At 60.3% G+C, this 23802-nt stretch overlaps 2 protein-coding genes across 10 annotated transcripts in view; both read left to right on the forward strand.

Annotated features, from left to right (window-relative positions):
• Positions 1–3652: 3652 nt before the first annotated feature.
• On the forward strand, positions 3653–5964 carry CUNH16orf91 (chromosome unknown C16orf91 homolog). Its single transcript, XM_004750800.3, has 2 exons — positions 3653–3789; positions 3866–5964. The coding sequence occupies exons 1-2, from the start codon at positions 3722–3724 to the stop codon at positions 4230–4232; spliced, it is 435 nt and encodes a 144-aa protein (XP_004750857.1). The 5' UTR covers positions 3653–3721; the 3' UTR covers positions 4233–5964.
• Positions 5965–7151: 1187 nt separating this feature from the next.
• Positions 7152–23802, forward strand: part of UNKL (unk like zinc finger) — a 41823-nt gene continuing 25172 nt past the window's right edge. For 3 of the 9 annotated variants that reach the window (XM_045072228.1, XM_045072232.1, XM_045072230.1), the window contains exons 1-8: positions 7153–7287; positions 8320–8529; positions 16454–16630; positions 16931–17064; positions 19056–19191; positions 19872–19989; positions 21871–21955; positions 22353–22444. In XM_045072228.1, the coding sequence (XP_044928163.1) occupies positions 7211–7287; positions 8320–8529; positions 16454–16630; positions 16931–17064; positions 19056–19191; positions 19872–19989; positions 21871–21955; positions 22353–22444 (1029 nt within the window). In that variant the 5' untranslated portion in view covers positions 7153–7210. The other 6 variants (XM_013055281.2, XM_045072231.1, XM_045072229.1 and 3 more) reach the window with 6 other exon arrangements.

A 23802-nucleotide genomic window follows, 5' to 3' on the forward strand; every position in this document is an offset into this window, starting at 1 on the left:
TCAGAACCACTGCGTACCCAAGTCCAGCTAGGTGTTGGGTAGCCAGGGCCAGGCCAAGTAACATAGGTGTCCCAAGCCCCCTGCTCCCATTGGGACCACTGCAGTGGGCCTGGAACTGATGCACTCGGGCTCGGGCCCCAGAACATGTCCAAACACCTGCTCCCAGCCAGCTCTGGTGTGGTAGGCCTTACAGAGCTCTACGCCCTTGCTGCCCCCGCCAGCCCCTGCTCCATGATCAGGCCTCTGTCCCTGGAAAGAGTCTCTGCTCGTTGGAAGGCGAAGGCGCGGACCTGCTTGTCCCCACGCACCCCGTATTGATCTTCCTGGGGAAAATCAATAGCCCCAATATGTCAGCTCTCAGGTGAACCAGCCCTGCCCATTAGGGAGACATTAGACCCCGAGAGGTTCTTCTGTGTGCTTTGAGATAATGAAGGCCGAGGTGTCAGTTTATGCCCTGAGGGGGTGGGGGAGGGGACTCAGACCAGAGCAGGCAGCACTGCAGGCTCAGGCTCCAGCACCTGTCATCCAGCGCCCTGGGTGGGGAGTGCTGGGGTTGGGGCGGGGGATGTGGCTGCCTCTGGGGGAGAGCCTTGGAAAGGGCTGTGGGTCATGGACAGGGTCGGGTGAGGGGCTCGGCTCTGGGGTGCTGGCTGGTAGGAAGCAGGAAGCTCTGCGACCACGTCCTGGGGCCGCCAGGGCAAAGCACGACACACTGGGTGATTTAATATGACAGCAAGTCTTCTCTCGATCTGGAGGCCAGCGTCTGAAGTGAGGGTGTCAGCTGGCTCACCCCCCCACCCCGGGGAGGGTCTGTCCTGGGCCTTTCTCTCTCTTCCTTCTGGTGTTGCTGGCAGTCCTTGGTGCTCCGTGGCTTGGGGACTCTCTGCGTGGCCTCCCTCATGTGTCTCTGTGTCTTTTCTGCTTTTCTTAGGAGGACACCAGGCCTTGGATTTAGACCCCCCAACCTGGTGAACTTTGATCTACATCTGCAAAGACCCTATTTCCAAATAAAGTCATGTGCTGAGTTCCAGGTGAATGTGAATTTGGGGGGACAGAGTTCAGCCCGGTCCGGCACCCCAGAGCATCTTACCCAGAAGGAGGGCAGACGAGGTGGGGCTGCCAAGGTCTGGGCGGTGTCTGGACCGTGTGTGCTCACATGTGATTACAGCGGGGCCTTCTTTCATCCCAAGCAGTCCCGCAGTGGCGTGACCCACACTTGTCCTTGCGTGGAAAGATGCTTATGTCCAATAGAGACCCCAGCTATGAGTCCCAGCTCCCAAAGGCCAGGGGCTCTTGCCCTCTTAAGACTCTACACGACCAGGGCACCCAGGAGGCTCAGTCAGTTAAGCTCTGGCACTTGGCTCAGGTCACAACCCTGGGGTCCTGGGATCGAGTTCTGAAACTGTCTTCTTGCTTAGCCGGGAGTCTGCTTCTTCTTCTCCCCCCCACCCCTCCCCAATCTCACCCCATTTCCCCCCACCCCATGCTTGCTCTCTCAGTTAGGTAAATAAATAAAATCTTAAAAAAAAAAAAAAAAAAAGAAGGACTCTGCAGGACCTGTGTTTTTGCATAGCATTTTCACGATCAGTGGAGACCAAGTGGCAGCAGGAATTGGGGACAGAGGAGTCGTCATTTGGACACATGGATTTGCTTTTTTTTTTTTTTAAGATTTTAAAATTTTATTTATTTGACAAGAGACACAGCTAGACAGGGAACACAAGCAGGGGGAGTGGGAGAGGTAGAATCAGGCTTCGCGCCGAGCAGGGAGCCCGATATGGGGCTCGATCCCAGGATCCTGGGATTGTGACCCGTTAAGGCAGATGCTTAATGACTGAGCTACCCAGGCACCTCCCCCCTTTTTAAAAAGACTTACGTATTTATTAGAGAGAGGGAGAGAGTGTGAGCTTGAGAGAGCAAGCATGGGCGTGCACAAGCAGGGGAGGGGCAGAAGGAGAGGGAGGGAGAGAATCCTCTCCAGACCTTCCACTGAGCAGCTCCACCTCCAACCTCAGAGGGCTTTAATTTCCATCTCCTCCAGGAAGCCCTCCAGGCTACACACCAGGATGATTCCAGCCCATTCTCTCACAGTATGAATCCCTTCCACCAATCTGCAGCGGGGGCTCCTGGGCTTGCCTGTGGGTGAGTTGGTTAGGCAGTGATTTCAGGTGGGGTTCTGAGGTAGAGGAGAGGAAAGCTCTCCGAAGGTCTGATATACAAGGGAAGTCATTTTAGATTTCTCTATCAGGATGGCGGTACATAAACTATCTTTAAACCAAAAGCCGGACTTAAGGGCCTGCCACACAACACATTGTATGTCTGGCTCCTGAGTGAGCGTCCTAAGGGAAAACCCCTTTGCCTTTGAGATGTCAGACACACTCCTGCTGCCTTCCTTGAAGTTAAACCTCGTAATCCTAAACGCACAGCGATTAGCATATACGCTAATCGATACCCTTCTGAGCTCTTAAAAGCTGTAAAGAACTCTCTGACTCTGCGAAAACAGTTCATTTCTCCAGAACTCTCTCCCCGTGAAGACCTGTCTCCCGGGCGGCTCTCGGTTTGAATAAAACTTCGTATTTCCTTCGTGTGTTAGAGGGTTCGTGCTGGCCAGTCTGCACGGACAGGGTGGAACAGGTGGGGTGGGGCCCAACGAGGAGGACCCAGACACACAGGTGCCTCTGTTGACACAGCAGCTCTGGACATGGTCCCCGGCTGGGAGCTGAGCTGCCGCTGCGCGCCAGGGCTTCCTAGGCTGGGGGGGACCCGCAGGTGCTGTTGCGTGGGGACCGTCTCCAGCCCGCCACCCCCGCCCTAGTGTCTGGAGAGTCCCCGGAGGGGCGGGGTGGAGACCCGCGCGGGGTCTGGTGTCTCTGCCGGAAGCGGGTGCAGGAAGGAGCAGTCCAGAGGCAAAGACGCCGGGTTGGGGAGGCAGCTTGTCACCGTCCACAGGGAGGCCTCGCCATCTGACTGTGTCACGCAGTCCCCAGCGCCCCTACACGCACCCCCACAACGTCTGTGAGGATGCCTGCACACCCTCCGTGACCCTCTGACGGGAAAGATCAGCAAACCAGGCCCGGTTTTGACACTGAGGACAAAAGCTCCAGCAGCGTCCCTATAGGGCCGAGCAGGGAGCCCCAGGGCAGCCCGAAGGGCGCCCCCCGCCTGACTCGGAAGGGTGACCCAGGAGGGCAGCGTACGTGCGCACGGGGTCCCGCTGGCCCTCGGCTAGCAGGCCCGACGCCCGGGGAGTGCCGTGCGCGTGAGGCGCCGGCTGCGGGATCGCGGCCCCGAGGCCGAGCCCTGCGCGGAAACGCCGCCCGCAGAGAGGTCTGGGTCTAGAGACAGCTCTGCGTACGCTGCACAGGGCAACGCACAGCGCCAGGACGTGGGCGAGGGCCTGCGGTCGCGCAGCCGCACGAATCCCGGGGCTGCGCCTGCACGGCAGGAAGGGTGCGGGGTGCGCGGGGGCCAGTGCCACGATCTCGCTCCAACCCGCCCCTGCACTCAGGGACCTCTCGGCTCCTTCCTCTTCGGGCTGGTAGCGAACTACAGTTCCCGGCACGCCCTTGCGGCCTGGCGTGGGTGGCTGGCTGCGACGGAAGAGGCCGCCCGAGAGTGCGCGTTATTTCCGTCGCGCGACCGGACCCACGTTCTATAGTCGTGAACAGAGGCCTCGAACGGCGTCCGGCTTCCGGTTTCGCGCGTCGGAAGTGACGCCAACCCGATGCGCCACGGCGCCGAGCGTGGAGGCCGGGTCGCGATGCGCGGCGTCCTGTGTGCGCCGGCGGCCGGGTGAGCTGTGCAGCTTCTTGGATCGGCCGAGGGCGGGGGCGACGGGCGGGCGCGCTCACAGCTGTCTCTCTTGCAGGGCCGTCCGGACGCTGAGGTTCGTGCGCTGGACATCGCGCGCCCAGCCGCCGCCGAGTGGCCGAGCGCAGGCCCCGCCCGCGGCCGAGGAAGAGGACGACCCTGACCGTCCCATTCACTTTTCCTCCAGCCGAGCCCACCCGTCCCGCTGGACGGTGCAGCATTCCCTGGGGAAGGAGCAGCAGCGGGCCTGGTGGAGGGTGTTGCCCTTCAGCCTCTCTCTCATGGCTCTGGTCTTCTGGTGCTTCCTGCGGCAGGAGACCGGCGCGGACCGGTGGCTGAAACAGGTGTTCGGGGAAGAGGAGGCGGAGCCCGGCGAGGGTTCGCAGGAGCCCGGAGCTCGGGCTGCCCATCAGGCGAGGACTTAGCGGGCTGGCGGCGCGGGGACAGCGGGGGACGCGTGGCTGGCGGCGAGGGCACAGGCCGCCGCCCCGACGCTTTGGCCATCGGGTTTGTCGATTCTGCCGCGGTTGCGCGCGTCAGCGGAGTGAAGAACTCGGCGCACCGGGCCACGCTGACCCGCGTGGAAGGCGGAGCGGAAGGCCATCCTGTCGGGGCCGGCTCTCGGCCGGACACTGATACCCAGCGGATACGTCCAGAGGACATGGCGTTTCCAGATGCTCGGGAGAAGCCTCGGTTGCGTCGTGCGCTTTTGAATTTGTGGTGTGTCTTTCTACGGCGCGATCGCGTTTCCGAAGCGGTGCTCGTGACACTCGTGATCCCCGGATCCAGTTCGCGGGTCTTTTGTTTTCGGGGACGGAACAGCTGGCGAAAGAGTTAACCTTCCGATTTGCAGTGTACTGTAGTGCGTAGAAATTGTTTTACAAACTAATTGACAGTACATTTTAATTTGGTAATGTGGAATCAAGCCGATCCCCTCCCCTTGTTTGCGTTTCATTTTAGAAAAATAGAGGGGGAGACTTTTAGTCCTTTCCAGTTCCTTTGTTCTGTTTTTCCAGAGTTGGAACTGAGGGAAGAAATCTGAATGTAAATTGTGGAGTTTACGAAGGATGCCGGAAATAATGAACTTCATCAGCTCTACAGAATTTTAGGTTTAACAGTTTTCTGGTGACAGAAAAAGGTCACCAGATTTTCTGAATAGAATAAGACTGATAAGTATTTCTTTTTATTTTTCCTTTTTTTTTTTTTGGTGATTTTTTTAAAAAAAGGATTTTATTCATTTATTTGACAGAGACAGAGAGGGAACACAAGCAGTGGGAGTGGGAGACGGGGAAGCAGGCTTCCCGCGTAGTAGGGAGCCGGATGCGGGCTGGTCCCAGGATCCTGGGATCAGGACCGGAACCGAAGGCAGACGCCCAACGACTAAGCCACCCAGGTGCCCCTGATAAGTATTTGTTTTGACAAATTGCAGACAGTATTTTTGGGCATCTAAATGATAGCCTTTTCAAGTAGTAAGTAAGAAACAGCTTGGTTTTTAATTAAATACAAGATGCACTAAAGGAGGATTTTGTTTACTTACGCTTCTAGTGGAAGGTTTTATCTTGGCATGTCATTGGTCCCAAAATTACCTGGAGGTTTCTTTCATTGGTGTGTTTGAAGGCTGCTGGATGCCTGCCAGTGTGCTGGCTTCCAGAAGGGTCTCTGTGAGGGAGTACTCTCCGTCCGGCAGTGTCTGGGCTCAGTAGGGAAATAAAACTGATGCAAGTATGTTCATTATTTAAAGACAGATCAAGGTTTGGAAAAATTGACCTAATTGTAGTTCAGGCTACATTTTTATCCCAGCAGGAGCAAAGAACTAAGCAGTCCTTTCTCTAACCTGGCATGGTTGTTACCTGTTTAATTGTAAACTATTTTGTTGGAGCAAATTGTTCAAACCTGAACCCTTACTTTTCTCTCAGTAGTTCCTGCAGGGGGAAGAAAAAGGCCTAATGAAAAGAATTTTTGTTTTAATTAAAATTAATTCTCATATGACAGAAACAACATGGATTATCTGGAAAAGTTAGATAACCATAGTAAGCAAAAGGAGGAGAATCAGAAACACTAAAAATCCCACCGCCTAGAGCCAGCTGCTGTGAACACTTTGTTGTTTACCTTCCCAGATTGTTTTGTGTGTATAAATACACAGCTTTTCAAAACACAGGGGTGGGTAATCTTTTGGATGAAACATCATGTACTACATGGGAACACATCCTGAGTATTTCTACGGCAGCCGCCGGCGAGGGCGTTTCTGGTTCTGGACTTTACACCCGGGGCACGGTGGGCCTCTTGAGCAGAAGGAAGACCAAGGCGCTGGTGACAGTGGGAGCAGGCCCTCCGGGACCTGGGCTTTTCCAAGGGGCAGGGCAGAGCAGGTGGGCAGGGGAGCTGTTCCCTAAAGCCCTTCATCGTCTCAGTCTTTGTCCCAACCGCCCTCCTTCAAGGGCTTGTCTTGCTGCAGCATTGGAGGGTTTCTGTTCAGAACAGAAAATACCCACTCTATGGGCTCTGCCTTATTTTCACTTGCTTTTTAAGATAATTTTTAATTTAATTACTAGCTGGGTTGAACATTTTCAGAAGTGTCTCATGCCTCATATTTACAAAACTGCGTGCTCTGAACCTAGGTTCTCCCTCCTGAAGTGCATATCCTCCCTCCTACCCCAGGCTCACCGAGCCAGGACCCTGCTGCTGCTCTGCTGCTTGCTTCCCGGAGACCCCCTCCCCCCCCCCAGTGCGTCCGCGTGGTGACAAGAGCCGTGTGTGACTTCCCCTTGACTGTAGGCCTCTTGGATTCTTTCTTAAAATCAGCGTTACTGATACACAATTCACCCACTTGCAGTATGTAATGAAAAAAACGTTTCAAATAGTGACTTGGGGCAGCCATGACCACAGCCTAATTTGAGGACCTGTTCGCAATCCTTAAGAGAAAGCTGGGTACCCGTAAGCAGCGCTGCACGGCCCCCCACATCTCCCACACCCAGCCCTAAGCCACGGCGTCTGGTCCCCGCAGCTCCGCACCCAGCCTGGGGGGGATAGAGTCTATGAAGGAGTGGGCTGTGAGCTGCCAGCCAGCTGTCCCACGCGGGGCACCTGCTCCGGGTCGTGCAGGACGCTCTGCGGGAGGGGCCGGGGTCCGCCTGAGCGCGGGTTGGCGTGAACGCGGACGAGGGGAGCCCGCAGGGGCACAGAAGTGTGCACCGGGGGCGGGGGCGGCGCGCTCGGGGCGTGTCCCTGCGGAGCCGGCGCGGGGTGCGCTCGCCGGGCAGGTCCGGGGTCCACGGGACGCCGGCGGGGCGGGGCGGGGGCGGGGCAGGCGGGCGGGGTCGCGGGGGGCTCCGTGCCGGGGGAGATCCGGAGGGGCGGGGGCGGGCCCGCTTGGCGCATGCGCGCTGCATTGTTTTGACTGAAAATGCCGTCGGTTTCGAAAGCGGCGGCGGCGGCGCTGAGCGGGTCCCCCCCGCAGACGGAGAAGCCGACCCACTACAGGTCAGTGGCCGGGCCGGCCGCGGCGGGGACGGGGTCGGGCCGGGGGACGGCCCCGTGCGCCCCCCGGCCCGCGCCCCGCGCACCTGGGCCTGGATGCCGCTGCCGGTGCGGCCTGGAGCCCCGCGCCGCCCCCCGGCCCCCGCCCCGGCCTCAGCGTCGCGCCTGGGCTCGGGGCGGGCTGACCGCCGTCCGACGCGGGCTGCAGCCGCCTGAGGTCTGGGGCGGCGGCGCCCAGGTCTGGGGCGGCACCTGGGGGCGGGGGCTGGGGAGCGCGCCAGGAGGCGGGGGTCCATGGGCCTTCGCTGAGGGTTCGGGGGATTGCGGAGAATGAGCCTGGGGGCCGGGGGGAGGGCGGCTATCTGCACCCGGGCTGCCTCCGTCTGGGATCAGGGATGGCACCAGAGCTTGGGGCTCAGGGCGTGCCTGGGGTCGCCGTGTCGCCCCTGAAGTTGGGGGTCGCGTCGGGGGCCGGGATTGGGGGATGCTGCGTACGGCGTCCAGGGAATCGCATCCGTGCTGGGGGAAGGGCGGCCGTCTGCACTGGAAGTGGGGGGTCGCGCCTGGGCTCGGAGGGAGGGCGGCCATCTGGACTCGGGCTGCCTCTGTCCCCGGTTGGGGCGCTCCCGGGGTCGCTGTGTCGCGCCTGAACTTGGGGCTCACGCCCGTGGCCGGGATGGGGGTTGCTGCGGACGGGGTCTGGGAACTCGCACCCGGGCTGGGGGTAGGGTAGGGCGGCCGTCCGGACACAGAGTGGAGGGTCGCACCTCAGGGCGGAGATGGTTGCCTGCGCTTGGGGTCGGGGACTGTGCCTGAGATGCGAGGGACGCTCTGGGGATGGGGGGCGGCCGTTGGGGTCATCTGCCTTCAGAGTGGGGGCTGCTCCTGAGGTTGGGTTGCCTTCAGAGTGGGGGCTGCTCCTGAGGTTGGGTTGCCCTGGCTTGCGGGGTCCGGTCCCCGCCCACGAGTCCCCCGATGCCGCCCGCCGGCGGCGGTGGCGGCGGAAGCGACCCGCAACGCTGTTTGTCTTTTTAGGTATCTAAAGGAGTTTAGGACAGAGCAGTGCTCCCTGTTTGTGCAGCACAAGTGCGCCCAGCACAGGCCATTTACCTGTTTCCATTGGCATTTCCTAAATCAGCGTCGGCGTAGACCGCTCCGCAGGCGGGACGGCACCTTCAACTACAGCCCGGACGTGTACTGCTCCAAGTACGACGAGGCCAGCGGCGTGTGCCCCGACGGCGACGAGTGAGTGTGCGCCGCGGCCGGGTGGCCTTCTGCGGAGCGGGTCCTGCCTTCCCTCGGAAGCCTTCCCGCGGCCGCCAGTGGCTTTCCTCTGCCTGCTGGGCTGTGTGTCTCCAAGCGCCCGGAGCTCCGGACCCCCTGCCCCGCCCACGTGGGAACCGGGTCCCCGCACTTCCTGCGTTAAAACCAGCCCTTAGGATGTGCACCTGTTCGAGGCTGTCTGTGGCTGTCGGCCGGAGGGCTGCTGGAATGCTTGCAAATCATATCTGGAGCAGTTCCTTTCTTGTGGCTCAGTCGTCTGACTTCTCTGTAACAGACTGGTAGGGACGTTATCGTATCTGTAGGCTGCCGTTTCCGTAGTACTCTTAAAATTTAAGAAACGAAGGTTTTGTTTTGGTTGGCTTTTTTCTTACAAGTTTCTTCATGGTGTTATGAACAGATGTATTTATTCAGCAATATGTAGACTGGGAAACAGGCGAGCACAAGTCAGAGTATGTGCGTTCGCGGAGTGGGCAGAAATCTGTAGCCGGAGGCTTTCTACTTTTCTCCTGGACCGTTGGGGCAGGAGGATGGCTGGTCCGTCTCTGCCTGGATTGGGGCAGTCTCCCTGGGCCCCAGGGCCTCTGGTAACCACTGCTTGCCCCCCTTCTGTTCAGACCCAGCACTGATTTGGGGGCGGTCCTGCAGGCTCGGTCGCCTGACCCCTTGAAAGGAGCTGGGTCTTCAGGAATGCTCCATTTCCAAGTCTGTGTTTGCTCTGCTGCAGGGAGAGCAGAGGGATGTCTGTTGTCCTTCATTTTCCAAAGATGCTCAGGCCAGGGAGGAAACTTTTCATCCGTGTGTTATAAACTTTATACTCTTACACTTACTGCAAGTGTAGTTGAGCTCAAGATCAGTAAGGTTGTTGTCGAGGCAGCTGGAATACTGCTGAAGAGATGTGCCCTGCTCCTCCCCTGCTGAGATGGTGAGGCTTCTGTGGAGTTTTTTTTTTTTTTTTTTTTTTTCAATTTATTTGACAGAGAAGCAGAATGAGAGAGAGAGAGAGAGAGAGAGAGAAGAGCGCATGAGCAGGGTGGAAAGGGCAGAGGTAGAGGGAGAAGCAGTCTCCCCACTGAGCAGGGAGCCCGATGAGGGGGTTTGATCCCAGAACCCTGGTAGCATGACCCGAGCCAAAGGCAGACGCTTTACTGACTGAGCTCCTGAGGCACCCCTGCTTCTGTGAAGTGTTACAAGGGTGTTACTTAATTGTTTCTTGAGCTGATGTTTTCTGCAAACGGGTCTTCAGAAGGGACGTGTTTGTCTAGCTGAGGCCTGACATCAGGTCCCACATTTCCTTTGGCCATGTCAGTCACCCCCCCAGCCTTGAGTCCTGAATTACCCCGGGGGGCGGGGGTACAGATGCTTGTCACTGGTGCTAGGGATCCAGTCACCCAGCATGTTTGACCCTGTCCTAGAGAACCAAGTGGCATATTCACTAATGCTCTTAATGCATGCGGCCAAAGCCTATTGGAACAGCTGTTTGGGGTTCTGAAGTCTGTGTGTCCTGGTACTGACCTGGCCCCTTTGCTGGGCCTTAGGATGGCATCCCGGCCTCTCAGGATGAAAAGTTGGCAGTGGACACTTACCTGCACGTGGTCATTTCAGCTGGGCTCAGGAATAATTAAGTAGCACACAGTTATTGATTACAGAAATAGTGACATGCGATCTCAGGGACACGGAGGTCATCACTGAGAATCAGGATGAGTGGGAGTGAGCTGCCTGTTGGCCCTTTTCTGTTGCGGGTGTGTCCAGTGACTGTCCATACAGTGAGAAAGTCACAGGTCTAAGTAAACAGTTTGTCCTTTGTCTTGAGCATCAATCCTTTAGGAAGTGTTTGGTAGCATGCATGTCCCCTGGGGATCTCTCCTTAGTAATTGGTGCTCCACTACATGGGGGAGGGGCTTTCTCATTCCCCACAAGTGGAGTGGCCCAGAGTTTGTCCGGTTTGACTGGTTCACATAGCATCTTCATGGAATTTGTAAGTAGGTTGTGCCAATCTGTTATTTTAAAGCATGAACACCCTGAGAGGGCCGAACCCCTTCAGTCCTTGTCAGGTGACATAAGCATCCAGTGTTGGTCTTAGCGCTGGCTGAGGCCACCTCTCAGCTGAGCTGTGGGGCAGGACAAGACGGAGATGGAGGGATGGCACCCCTGCTGTCACGGCGTTTTCTAAGCTGGCGGTTACCTTCTCCCCTCACTGTTACTTCTCTTCCTGTGGCCCCTCCCCCACCGACACCTCTTTTCCGTGGCGGGTGGTCACCCTTTCCCTCTCGCCATCACCCATTCCTCCAGGGCCCCCTTCTCCCCCTCTGGTGTCGCCAGTGTCCCCTCTCGGTAAACATCCCTCTCTCATCTCCCCCTCCCCAGAGACACCCCGCCACGATCCTTTTCTTTGGGCGGACGGGCCCCCCTTTGGCCCGGGGGAAATCAGTCTCACGCTCCAGACCCACGGTCCTAGCTCTCTGGGGGCGGCCCCCTCTGCCAGACACGCCCCTTCCCCCCGGGGCCGGCCACGATTGGCCGTGCGGGTCACGTGCCCCATCCCCGCCCCGCGGCCGGAGCGCGGGGGTCCGCGGCGCGCGGTGTGCGTGGAGCAGTAGACCGAGACGGTAAGAGGTGCGAGAGGCTGCTTCGGAGCTTGGGCTCCGGCCCCGCTACACCGCGGCCCGGCTGCACTGCGCCGGTGTTCCCTCTTGGAGGATCTGTCCCAGGTATTTCTTAGGCCGGGCTTCAAGGAAGGCCACGCCTGTGCCGAGGGTTTTCAGGTCGGCCCCGTCCGGAAAGCAGGTCTGTGTGGACAGCCCCAGGCCCCCGCCGGCCCTGCTTCGCTCGCCAGGCCCGCGGGCTAGTGTGAGTGCTCGCAAAGCGGTCGGCCCCTCCCCCTGCCCGAGAGCACGTGCGTGCGCAGGTGTCTTCCCTCAGGTTGGCTTTGGCATAGGAGAGGAAAGGGCTTCGCTTCGCCCGGTTCCGCGAGGCCTCTCATGGAGAAACTTTTCATTGGGGAAACCAGCAGCCCCCAGCTACCCCGAGTACAGAGTAACCAGTCTCCTCTGCTGACCCTGCTCCTGCCCTGGCGAGTGGCCCTCCCAATCCTTTGATAAGATATGGGCCCGACCCGTTCCTCCAGGGTTCCCCTGGCAGGCCTGGCTCTTGTCCCCACAGCCCCCTCCTCACTGCGCTTGGGGTCTCCGAGGACCCAGGCCCTGGACCAGGTGGGCTGTTGGTGTGTGATTCGGTGGGCTTGCCCCTGGACGCCCAGGTGTTGCTTGGAGCTGCTGTCCTCAGCGTCTGCTGCACCACACCTGCCTTCTGTCTGCTCTGCTGTGCTCAGAGACCCGAGTGTCTGCGGTCCCCAGTTTCAGGTGAATTTCCCTGCGGGGTAGCTGTACGCTTGCCCCACACTAGTCTTACCAGTGAACTCTGCTTGGGCGTTTGGGGTGAGGTGAGAGCCAAGGGCAGGTCCTGAAGGTTAGAGCCATGTAGCCCATGGTCATGGGACTGTGGTCTGGAAGATACAGGCTTTTAGGTGACACATTACCAGCTTGAGGGAATTAGGTGACCAGGTTGGCCTGGGGGAACCCCATAGAGCGAAGGGGCAGGGGTGGAGGAGGCGACCAGGAGGCCGCCCCAGGCACAGGGAGACCCCTTGCAGGCCACTGGAACCTTCTGTCTTCTGGACGGGGTGTCAGCTTGGCAGGGACACAGGGAGGAGTGACACCTGTTGGTGGTGCTGCGGGTCCCTGTGAGGGACTAGCCATGGGTCACTGGCCTGGCTCCGAGGTCCTGAGACTGAGGGTGCAGGGCGGAGGGGTTGGGCATGGTCAACATGGGGTTAGTGGGCAGTTCCCCTCCCCTAGCATCAGAGAGTAGGGGTGGGTGTGCCGTGACACTCCTCCCAACTCCTCCCAGAAGCCACATCTACCCTCCCCCACCTCCCTGCCCCCAGTTGTCTGCAGCCCATGGGTCCTTCCTTTGTTCATGTTTGTTGTCTCCTATGTGGCTGCCCTTGTTGGTTTGGCCCGTTCCATTCCACATCTCAGTTACTTATTTGTGTGCTGTGTTCACCCCGCCCCCCAGCCCCTTGGGAGCTGGCAGGAAGTTGGGTTAAAGGGAGTCCCCCTTAAAGCCCAGTAGCATTGACGTCACCTGGGGCTCTCCTGCAGGTGGGCTCTGAGGCTCTCACCTGGACTGGCAGCATCAGACCTTCTGGGATTGGCCCACCCTTCCAGGGCTTGTGACGCACTCCCCGGTGAGCTCCTGGCCGGTGCTGATGTGCAGTGGGTCCGAGCTTGGTGGGCCATCTCTGTGTCCCTTCGCAGACCCATCTTGGTGAGCACTACCAGAGGGAGGGGGACAGCTTCAGACTGTCCTGGAGAGGTAGGGGCAGTCTTGAGCCCCCGGTCTGTTCCTCCCTGCTCCCCGCTTCTTGGCCCACGGGTTCAAGCACGTTGGGATTGTGCTGGTCTCCTGCACATGCCGGATGCCCCTGACAGAATGCTGGTTGAATTCGACTGTTTGGGTCACTGATTGGGGCAGATGGCTTGAGTACCGAGGGCGTCACCTGAACTGGTGCTCGGCAGAACTGAGTCACACCTAGGTACATCGTGGGGGCGGCGGGATTGCCCGTGGCCCAGGGACTAGTGGGCTCCTGCGAGGAAGAATGCTCGTGCCGTGTTGGGCTGAGCCCCAGCTCTTCCCCGCCCCAGAGAGGGTCTGGCTTTGCCGCTGTGTTCTGAGCGTTCTGTGTTCTCCTCACTTCTCAGACCTTCCCAAGGTGGAACCATTTTCTTTCATTAAATAAGAGCCCTTCAGTGTCTTGAGGTCATGCCCATGTGAAATAATAATGCCCGCTCTGTGCTCTGCGCTCAGTGCTCTCTGCTTGGTGCTCCATGCCTGGTGCTCTGTGCTTGGTGCTTGTGTTGGTGCTCCACACACTGTGCTTGGCGCTCTGTGTTTGGTGGTCATGTTTCGTTTTCTGTGCTCAGTCCTATGTACTTGGTGCTTGTGCTGGTCCTGGTGCTCCATGTTTGGTGCTGGTGTTCTGTACTCTGTGCTTGGTGGTTGTGCTCTGTGCTTTCTGCTTGGTGGTTGTGCTTGGTACTCTGTGCTGGTACTCTGTGCTGGTGCTCAGTGCTCCATGCTTGGTGCTCCGTGCACTGTGCTTGGTGCTCTGTACTTGGTGGTTGTGCTCCATGCTCTGTGCTTTCTGCTTGATGATCATGCTGAGTGCTCCGTGCTTGGCGCTTGTACTGGTGCTCTGTGCTCCATGCTTGCTGCTCCGTGCTTGTCCTGGTGCTCAGTGCTCTCTGCTTGGTGGTTGTGCTCGGTGCTCCGTGCTCGGTTCTCCATGCTTGGTGCTCCATGCACCATGCTTGGCGCTCTCTGTTTTGTGGTCATGCTTTGTGTTCCATGCTCGGTGCTCTCTCCTTGTTGGTCATGCTCAATGCTCTGTGGTTGGGGCTTGTGCTGGTGCCCTATGCTTGGTGCTGGTGCTTGGTGCTCCATGCTTGGTGGTTGTGCTTCGTGCTTGATACTCTGTGCTTGTTGCTTGTGTTGGTGCTTCATGCTCTGTGCTTGGTACTTGTGCTTTGTGTTCCATGCTTGGTGCTCTCTGCTTGGTGGTCATGCTGAGTGCTGTGTGCTTGGCACTTGTGCATGCTCTGTGTACTGTGCTTGGTGCTGGTGCTCTGTGCTCTATGCTTGCTGCTCTTTGTTTGGTGCTGGTGTTCCGTGCTTGGTAGTTGGTGGTTGTGCTTGCTGCTCCGTGCTTGGTGCTTGTGCTGGTGCTCAGTGCTTCATGCTTGCTGCTCCATGCTTGGTGCTGGTGCTCAGTACTCCATGCTTGGCCCTTGTGCTGGTGCTGGTTGCTCTGTGCTCGGTGCTCCATGCTCAGTGCTGAGGCCTGGGCAGGGGGACTAGGCAGGCTCTGGTTGCGCTGGCAACAGCACCAGCAAAGAAAGCAGAGGGTGCTTAGCACTTTTCTGAGGGGCTGCTAGGAAGGGAGTGAGGGCCAAGCCGTGACATTGTTACATTGGGATGGGAGGTTGGGGCGGGGGGCACCTGCAGGGAGCACAGTCAGTGCTCTTTGCGAGTGATGCTGGTCTCTATGGCTGCCTTGCCACCTGGCTGCCCCAGATTGAGTTACAAACCAGTGTTTCGTGCACACACAGGGTTGAGCCTGGGGGGACGCAGACGTGTGACACACAGCTGGTGCAGCGGGGCCTGGGGCAAGGCGGCGCCCGCAATCATGCCTGCGCTGGACCTTCACTGGGGAGGGCTCTCTGGTCTCAGATGCACAGTGGCAACGTGGTCCTTGTTCGCTGTTTTCACAAAGTGAGACCGAGGCGTTTTGGGACGTCTCTCTGTGTCTCACACGTCTTTGGCGATCGGCAGCGGCTACCACTGTTCCCGGGGAGAGTTCACAGGACGCTGACCGGAGGGGTTCCCTGTGGTGTGCAGTCGCCTCCCTTCCCATTCCAGTGCGCTGTGAGCACACCTTCCTGTAGGAGTAGGTCAGGTCTCTCTCTCCCCTCTCTCCTCTGGTCCCGGGGGTTTTGTTGATGATTTCGGTTACGCGCGTGTGCTGTGAAACGTGTAATTTTAACCGTATTTCTGTGTGCGGTGCAGTGGCCGCGAGCACTCTCATCGGATTGTGCACCCGTCCCCAGTCTCTGCTTCCAGATCCTTCCAGCTTCGCACGCAGGTGTTGCCATTCTGCACTGGGTCCCCGCTGGTTCCCGAGCCCCTCGCGCCCACGCTCCCCCCTCAGCCCGTTGGTCTCACTTTGACTTCCTAGGACCACCTGGAGCGGCATCATAAGGCCGTTGTCCCTTCGTGTCTCTTTTCTTTCACTGAGCAGAATGTGTCCTCTAGGTGTCCAGTGCATTTCTGGCCGCATCCCGGGAGCGCACCTGCCTGGCCCGCCCGCTGGCTTCTCCTTTGGTGGCTGCTTGGTTGGTTCCGAGGGACTGTCCGGCTGGGCATGGAGTCCTGTCTCCTCATGCTGTGTGTGGCACGGGTGCCCCGGAGGTCTGGGTGCCCCGGTGCGAGGGCTGAGCCTGCATTTCCTTACTCCAGGGAGAGGGGTTGAGAGTGAGGTGGCCTCCGAGCCGTTCTCTCCGAGTCTGGTCCGTGCTCCTTGTGGGGAAACATGCGGCGCAGCGAGGTGGGGCTAGGCCTTGCCCGAGCCTCCCATGCTGCTCCCTGGCTGTCGCTGGAGGGGCCGGGCAGTGACAGGCTCCCACATCATTCCGCGGGTGGCTCTGGGGCATGGCTGGCTTGGGCTCCTTTCCTCGCTCCTGTGTGTCTGTGGCTCTTGTCTAGAGGGACTGACTGCGATGGGGCTCGGGGCCCGGCTCCACGTGTGCCGGTCTCCTCCGTGCTACTCGAGCCCTTCACTGCCTGGGGAGCCGTGTGGACTGCCCCCGGGCTTGAGTGGCCCGTGTCCACATGTGACCCTGCCCCTCCCCCTGCACCTGCTTCTCTCTTGTGCAACCAGCGTCTCCCTCCGGCCATGTGCAGGCCCTTCCTTCCCTCGAGGGGTCCCCAAAAGCCCCTGGGTGGGATGGGAGTGACTGCCTATCCCTCGTCTAATAGTGCTTGTCAGGGACAGGGCGTGTCCAGCTGCGGGAGGAGAGCCCCGTTTGTCCATGGTCACATCATGACGCAGGATGATTTCCAGGGAGACCCAATAGTGTTTTCTACCACACACAGTGGAGGGATTTGTGGGGGGTCTCAGCATCTGGGGATGGATGCTGTGCCTGGGGTGGTGGTCCCGCGGTGAGACGGGGTGGCTGGCTCCTGAGGCGGGGTGGGGCAGGTCCGTGCCGAGTGTGTCCCCACAGCCCTGAGGCCTCAGATGGCCTGTGCCGGCCCCTCTGCTCTCCAGGTGCCCGTACCTGCACCGGACGACTGGGGACACGGAGCGCAAGTACCACCTGCGCTACTACAAGACGGGCACGTGCATCCATGAGACGGACGCCCGGGGCCACTGCTCGAAGAATGGGCCACACTGCGCCTTCGCACACGGCCCGCTGGACCTGCGGCCTCCCGTGTGCGACATCAGGTGTGTGGGGCAGCTGCGCTCCCCGCCCAGCCTTGCCCTCGCCCTGGTGACATGGTTTCCTTCCTTCCGACGTGGGTGTCCGTGGGAGCTCGCGGGGCCGAGCCCGAGGGAGGCGGCCAGGGCCTCGCCAACCACTGCACAGCTCTGACGGGACTGGATCTCGGGTTGTACCCGAGGGACGCCCATCGGGAGCCTTCCAGGCAGCCGCATAGGGTGACGGCGGAGAACCGTTGTCTCACTGGTGCGGAGGGCTGAGGCCGCCCGCGGCGGAGCTGTGACCGCCGTGTGGTTTGGTTGTAGGGAGCTGCAGGCCCAGGAAGCCTTGCAGGACGGCCAACTGTGCGGCACGGATGGTGTCCCTGACCTGCAGCCCGGGGTCTTGGCCAGCCAGGCCATGATCGAGAAGATCCTGGGTGAGGACCCCCGGTGGCAAGGTAACCCGAGGCCGCCATGGGTGGGGGGGGTTGACGCTCTTCTCTGTCTGCAAAGTGACCGCACAGCTGACCCACTCTTTGTTTGGAGACTGGGTGGGGAAACGGAGTCTCCTGCTGCGCGCATTACCCCCAGTCCATCGGGTGGTGGCGGCCGAGTGGGTCTCAGCCCAGGCTGCTCTTGTCCCCAGGCTGCTCGGACCTCTACGCCCGGGTGTCTGTGGTGAGGTCAGCCGCCAGCTGCCCCCAGGGAGCGGATTGCCGCGGGCCCTGCTGCTTTGGGCTTCCTGTCCCAGAGCGGGCTTGAGGTGGGGGTGGGCTCTTTAATTAGATTTTACCGTGGGTAAATCTCTTTAGGTTTCTGGACAAGTCACAGGTAGTGTGAGCCCCCACGCCTCCCTGTCCTGCCCCGGCATCCTGGTTTCGGATCCTGGTTTCGGGTCATAGACACCTGCACCGGCCTGATACATTTGCAACAATCAGGGAACCAAGGTTGACACTTTGTCACTAAGTAGCGAGTGCGGATTCTCTCAGGGCTCTGCGGGCTGGGAGAGGGGGGCTTGGGCAAGTGCATCCTATGTCTGCTCTGCAGCATCCTTCAGGCTGTTGCCACTGCCCCAGCCCCTGGAGACCCCTGGTCCTTTAAGCCATCGTTCTGTTCCCACAGCTTTGCCTTTTTCAGAATTTCCCATAACTGGAATTGTCCAGGGTGTAGCTTCTCAGGCTCCCTTCCTCCAGGGCTCGCTGGCTTGTGTCTTCTCCCCTCTAAGAGCCCACTGTCGGGACGGGCCACCATGCCTGTGTCCATCACCTCCCGAAGGACTTTGGGGTCATAGGCTGTGTCTTGGGTGTCTTCTGCCCCATGGGTGGGATGTGTGTGCTGCCCCTGGGGTGCGTTTGCATACCTGGGAGTGTGCAGACCGCATCCTCGCCTCCCTGGGAGCTGGGCACCCCCCCACTCACGGCTGACTTTCCGGACATGTGGCCTTCACGCTCGCCGCAGCGTCGGAAGCTTTAAGGAACCGTGGTGTCACCCGCTTGCCGCAGATCACTCGTTTCTGCCGGTGTCTTGGCGCTTGGCAGGACCGGTGTCTGCAGCAGGCGTGCGGTCAGCGTTGGGAATCCCTATTCTGTAATTTTTATTTTCTCAAAGTCGGCCCTTTTGTTCCTCAAGCCCCTTCTGCTCTCTGCACAGCCTCCTGTGTGGGTCACCGCTCTTGTCTTCGATGACGTGTTTGAGACAGACCCGGCACTGCCGGACCAGAAAACACTTTTTGAGGGCTGGGCTGTCCCTCCTGTGGCTGCCCGCTGCCTCTCAGCATGGAGCTCAGCGCTTGCCCATTAGTAGCCAGCCCGAGAGCAGGGCGGTTTCTAGAATGTCCTATCAGCTCCATTTTTAAATGACCCCACTGGCGTTTTGCAGGTTTTTGCTTTGAGATGCCCTTTAAGGAGCGTGAAATTAATCGTTTGAAACATAGACCTGTTCGGGAGGCAGTGTTCGGTTCCACAGATGGGAAGGTGCGGGGGGGTTCCCGCACATCCCGTGACTCCCTGTGTTCCGCGTCCCCGTCCCCGCTGCTGCAGGACACGTGTCCCCCACCCTGGCAAGCGGACAGGATGAGGTCTTCCCTCCCAGAGTCTTTCGTTTACATCAGAGCTCAGATGTCCGTTGCAGGGTTTCCGGAATGTTCGGGGTCAAGCATTCCTGTTGGGAGCTAGCATGAGGCTGTCCTGGCCATTGGGCCAGCCGCGTCCCTGCCACCGCCGCCGCCCCCGTGCCCTTTCTGTGAGCAGATCCGTGGCGGGACCCCGCGGTCACTGGTCCCCTGAATCTGGCCATGCCCCGAGCAGCAGGTTCTCCAGTTCACCAGCCTGTGGCGGATGTCGTGCCCCGCTCCCGTGCGCAGCCGTGGGGTGGACACCTCATGTTGGGCCGTCAACGAGACTGGGGTGGCTCCTCCTTACACGTTCCCACGCTGACCCCTGTTTTTCAGACTCCAACTTCGTGCTGGGCAGCTATAAGACGGAGCAGTGCCCGAAGCCACCACGCCTGTGCCGCCAGGGCTACGCGTGCCCGCACTACCACAACAGCCGGGACCGCCGCCGGGACCCCAGGAGGTTCCAGTACCGGTGAGCCCTGGGGCGCGGGGGCCCGGCCGGCCCGAGTACCACTGGGTCCGTGCAGGGACTCGCCACCGCCGAATGTGCCCAGGTCGGCCGGGCTCTCCCTGTTGTTTCGGGACGGGGCGGAAAGCCACCGATTTGCAGCCCCGGGCGCTCCTCAGCGGAGGTGGAGTCACTCCCTGTGACCCCAGTGACGCACAGGAGAAGAGGCGGGGAATTTCCCGCGTGTCCAGGCCACATGTGTGCCAGGGAATAACAATAATACGATTCATTTCCTTCTGCGGGTGATTTTTCCCATACATCCAAGGACAGGGCAGTCCCGCTGCCTGCAGGTGCAGGGAGAGCGAGGCCCAGGGGCGGGTTCTCAATGCACGTGGCCCAGCCCGCCGGCTCCCCGGCTATAGGGGTCCGGCTGCTGCCCCGACGGGCTCCGCTCGTGAGCGTGGGGGGCTTGGACTCAGCCTCGCTTTACCTTTAGTGGAAAATAGAAACAGGCTTCCTGAGTCCCCGTCTGGGTCGAGGCGGTGCTCGGCCTGCTTTTGCGTGCTCTGGTGGGAAGGTGGGGTGTCTGGGGCCAGGTGCGCTGTCTTGCGTGTGGCGGGAGCCCCGTGACAGCTGGACGGCCCGGGGCGCGCAGGAAGAACTCCTGCTCTTGTGTCCTTAGTGACCCCACCCTGTGCCCCCAGGTCCACCCCGTGTCCCAGCGTGAAGCACGGTGACGAGTGGGGCGAGCCCGCGAGGTGTGACAGCGGGGACAGCTGTCAGTACTGCCATTCCCGCGCAGAGCAGCAGTTCCACCCCGAGGTACGAGCCAGGGCACCCCTCCCAGCCTGCGCCAGGACGGGTCTCCCTCTAGGTCTGGGGTCTCCTGGACCCCTCCATAGGTCCCGTGATTTGCTCAAAGGCCTCGTGGAGCCCGGCAGTGCTGTGGTGCCCTTAGTTAGGGGTCACAAGTGACTGGAGATAGGCCAAAATCCGTGTGGGTGGGGTCCCCGGGAAGCAGGCACCAGCGCCCCGCTCTGTCCTCTAGTGGGTCGTGTGGCCAGCACCCACTTTTCTCAGCGGCGATGTGTCACCAACTAGGGAAACCCCCTGGCCCTTAGTGTCTAGGGTTTTTATCGGGGGTCATGTGGCCGTGGCTGAGTTTCCCGCCCTCCAGAGGCTGAGCTAAGACCATGGGGCCCAGAGCCGCCCCCATAAATCATGTTGTTACCCTCTGCTGTGGCGCACAACCAGGTAAACGGACATACTTCCCAGGCAGGACATTCCAGGGGCTCAGATGTTGCCCCCCCGCTCCCAGGAGCTGGTGAAGGGTGTAGTTGGCCAAAGTCATCTGAGCTGAGCAGCGCATGGCTTGGGTTTGTGTCAGAAACAAACCAGTGAGGCGCTGGGGTGGGGGGGTGTGCGTTCTGCCGACGGCCGGCCGGCTCTCGACTTCGGTCAGATCGTGGGCTCAGGGTTGGGAGACTGGACCTGCGTCTGGATCCGCGCTTACCAGGGAGTCTGCTTGAGGTTCTCTCTGCCGCTCCCCTGCTTGCGTGTTCTTTGTCTATCTCTCAAAACAGTTAAGTAAATCTTTTTAAAAAACAAACAAAACCGAGTGCCTGGGTGGCTCAGTGGCTTAAGCGTCTGCCTTCGGCTCAGGTCATGATCTCAGGGTCCTGGAATCGAGTCCTGCTTTGGGCTTCCTGTTCAGCGGGGAACATGCTTCCCCCTCTGCCTGCCTCTCTCCCTGCTTGTGCTCTCTCTGCCAAATCAATAAATCTTTAAAAAACTGACAAAACCCCAGCAGATCAGCCCCTTCGGGGAGCAGGAGAGCGTGTGGACCAGGGCGGCTGGGGGTGGAGGATGAGGCCTCACGGGTGGGTAGGGAGGGTGGGGTGTGCCGATCCCTATGAACCAAGCCTGCTTGCAGGAGGGGAGCCGGGTGGGGAGAGCCAGGGACAGGGGTGGAGCAGGCAAGTCAGAGAGCAGGGAATGGGGGACCTTTCAGTGCCCAGGCCGGGCAACGGGCCTGGGAAGAGGGCTGCCCTGTGGTCTGTGCTGGCTGTCAGGGGTCGGGGGGCCCTGTTCTGGCCCGGGTCCTGGCAGCCCCAGGGAAGGAGAGCGAAGAGTGAGTGGCGTTTGTGGGGCAGGGGAGGCGGGAGGCAGGGGAAGCCTTCCGGAGGATGTTGGGTGGGATCTGGTGGGGGTGCGGAGGGCCTGGCTTCGAGGTCCTGGTGAGCTGGTGGCCAGCACTGAGTGTTGTAGGCACCATGAGCGTGTTTCCGATCTAGGTGAGGCGGCTCCAGGCTGGCCGTGGAGCTCACGCCCGTGTTTGCATCTCGGTCATTTCTTCAGTGGCCGCTGTATGCCGCGCCCTGAATCCGGGGCCTCTTACGGAAAACGCCAAGTGGTCAGTCGACTCTGCGTGTGATTTCAAGGACATCCGACCTGCTCTGTGGCAGGGAGGGGACCCCGGCGCATGGGCCGTGTGCGCACCCGTCCTCAGGAAGCTCTGCGGACACTGGGAGCAGGGTTTTCTGCCCTGCGAGGTGGCAGCCCCCGGCTTCTTGCAGGGTCTGGGCTCTGAGACCGTGGCCCAAGCCGGAGCCAAGAGCCTGGTGCCTCCCTGACAAGCCACCCAGGCATCCCTGTTTTATTTTTGAGTTTTATTGACTTCATTGTTTTGCTTTTGTCTCTTAGATCTACAAATCCACCAAGTGCAATGACATGCGGCAGACCGGGTACTGCCCACGGGGCCCGTTCTGCGCCTTCGCGCACGTGGATAGTGAGTGCCCGACGCGGCCGCCCGCGGCTCCCCTCCCACTGGGCTTCCCGCTCACCTGGAGCAGGAGGGGAGCCGGCAGCCCATGACAGGCCTTCTAGGGCCGTGTTGGGCCGGTCCCCCACCCCACTCAGGGGCCACCCTGCCCTGTGGGGCCCAGGCTCCAGTGAGGACAGTTGTACCCTCTGGCTTTCCCGTCTGCTTTTTATGTTAATGGGGAGGGTGGCTGGTCTCGGAGAAATTCCTTGTCTGTTTTGTAGCTCTCCCGTCACTTGGGAGGACCGTGGTCACCTGGCCTCTCTTCCTCCCTCGCGTGGGGGCTCCTGGGACCCAGCCACCCTGCACTGGCTCGGTTTCCAGCCCGCGGGGGCTCACAGTCCACCATCCCCCTTTCTTGCAGAGAGCCTCGGGACGGCTAACGGCTGGGGCTGCCGAGATCCGGCGCCCGCCCCCGCCAGCAGCTCTGTGGCCAGCAGCGGCCAGCCTGCACATGTAAGTGGACAGGGTCCTGGGGAGGGCACCCCAGGCCTCATGGCATTTAGGGACATGGATGGATGGGGTCTGATGTGGGGTCGGCGGCTCCTTCTAGAAGTCCGTGCAAGTCTGGCTGGCTTCCGGCCTGGGTGGGCTGACCCAGCCTCGCTGGACACACGCACTCCAACCACACGGGAAATATGGCATTGGGCTGGGCATCAGGAAGGGGCTCCGAGTCCGGGCGGGACCCCTCGCGGGTAGGCAGTGTGGTGGGAGGGGCAGGGACCGGGCAGGGCGAGTGGCCCCTGGCCAGCTGGGCCTGGGGCTGGTGCTGCAGTTTTGCTAAAGGCACAGAGAGAGTCAGGGTGTCCACGTCGGGACCCTCGTGTCTGTGGGGCGGGGGCTCCTTCTGCCTGCTCCCGCTGGACACTCGCAGGGGTGTGAGAGTTGCCCCTCCTGTAGGACAGGGGCGGCTGACTGTCAGGGTTCCCCAGAAAGTGCCCCCGTCTGAGGAAACGGGAAGTGCGCAAGCATCTCCCACCCACCTTCCCACTGGCTGCTCTTCATGGAACTCAGTTGCAAGGAGCCTGGCCACTAAGACACCTGGTTGCAAGCCATCCTGCGCCCCTCTGTGTCCTGCGCCAGGGGCTGCCCGGCCGTGGCTGCGCTCCCGGTGAGCTGGCATGGAGCGGCCTCTGCCCGTGGGCACTGGTGTCTGAGCCCAGAGCCCAGGACAGTCGTGCGCCTGCTGCATCCCCACCGTCCTGGCTTGGAAGCATTGGGGGGTCCAGCATGATTCCCCTTTGTACCCACTCCCGTGGCCACCGAACACAGGCCCCCCTCTCTGTGCCATTGACCCTCTTCGTGTCCAGCTAGGTGGCCCCTGGCAGACTGAGCGGAGAGCGTTCTGGACCACCAGTCAGCCCACAGCCTCGCTGGACACGGCAGGAAACCCTTCCTCTCTCCTTTTGGTGGTGGTTCTCAGGGCTGTGGCAGTTGTGGGCTTAGATGGTGGTTAGACGGCCACTGGCTGGGCCTCTCTGAGGGTCTGGGCTGCGTGGAGCCTGTTGTGGGGGGTGGTTTGTACCCAGGGAGGTAGCACTCCTGATGGAAGCCCTGGGCTCCTTGGGGGACAGTGTGGGAGCAGTGAGCCCACACCTGGCGCACACGGCCTGATGAGGACACGGCCTGGTGCAAACGTCTTTTATGTTTTTTTCCTAAATTATTTGGCAATTTAAAAAGTGGACCCGTTGCGGGCAGAATGGATCCCGGGTCGTGGGCGAGCTCCTGGGGGGATGGATGTCTGAAGTGTGGTGGTCTGTGGTCACACAGCCTCGTGACCATGCCGAGTGCTGCAGAGCCCTCCGCTGTGGGAG

The sequence above is a fragment of the Mustela putorius genome, unplaced genomic scaffold (genome assembly GCF_011764305.1).
Source record: "Mustela putorius furo isolate JIRA1106 unplaced genomic scaffold, ASM1176430v1.1 tig00004007_pilon_pilon_pilon, whole genome shotgun sequence".
Classification (NCBI taxonomy): Eukaryota; Metazoa; Chordata; class Mammalia; order Carnivora; family Mustelidae; genus Mustela; species Mustela putorius.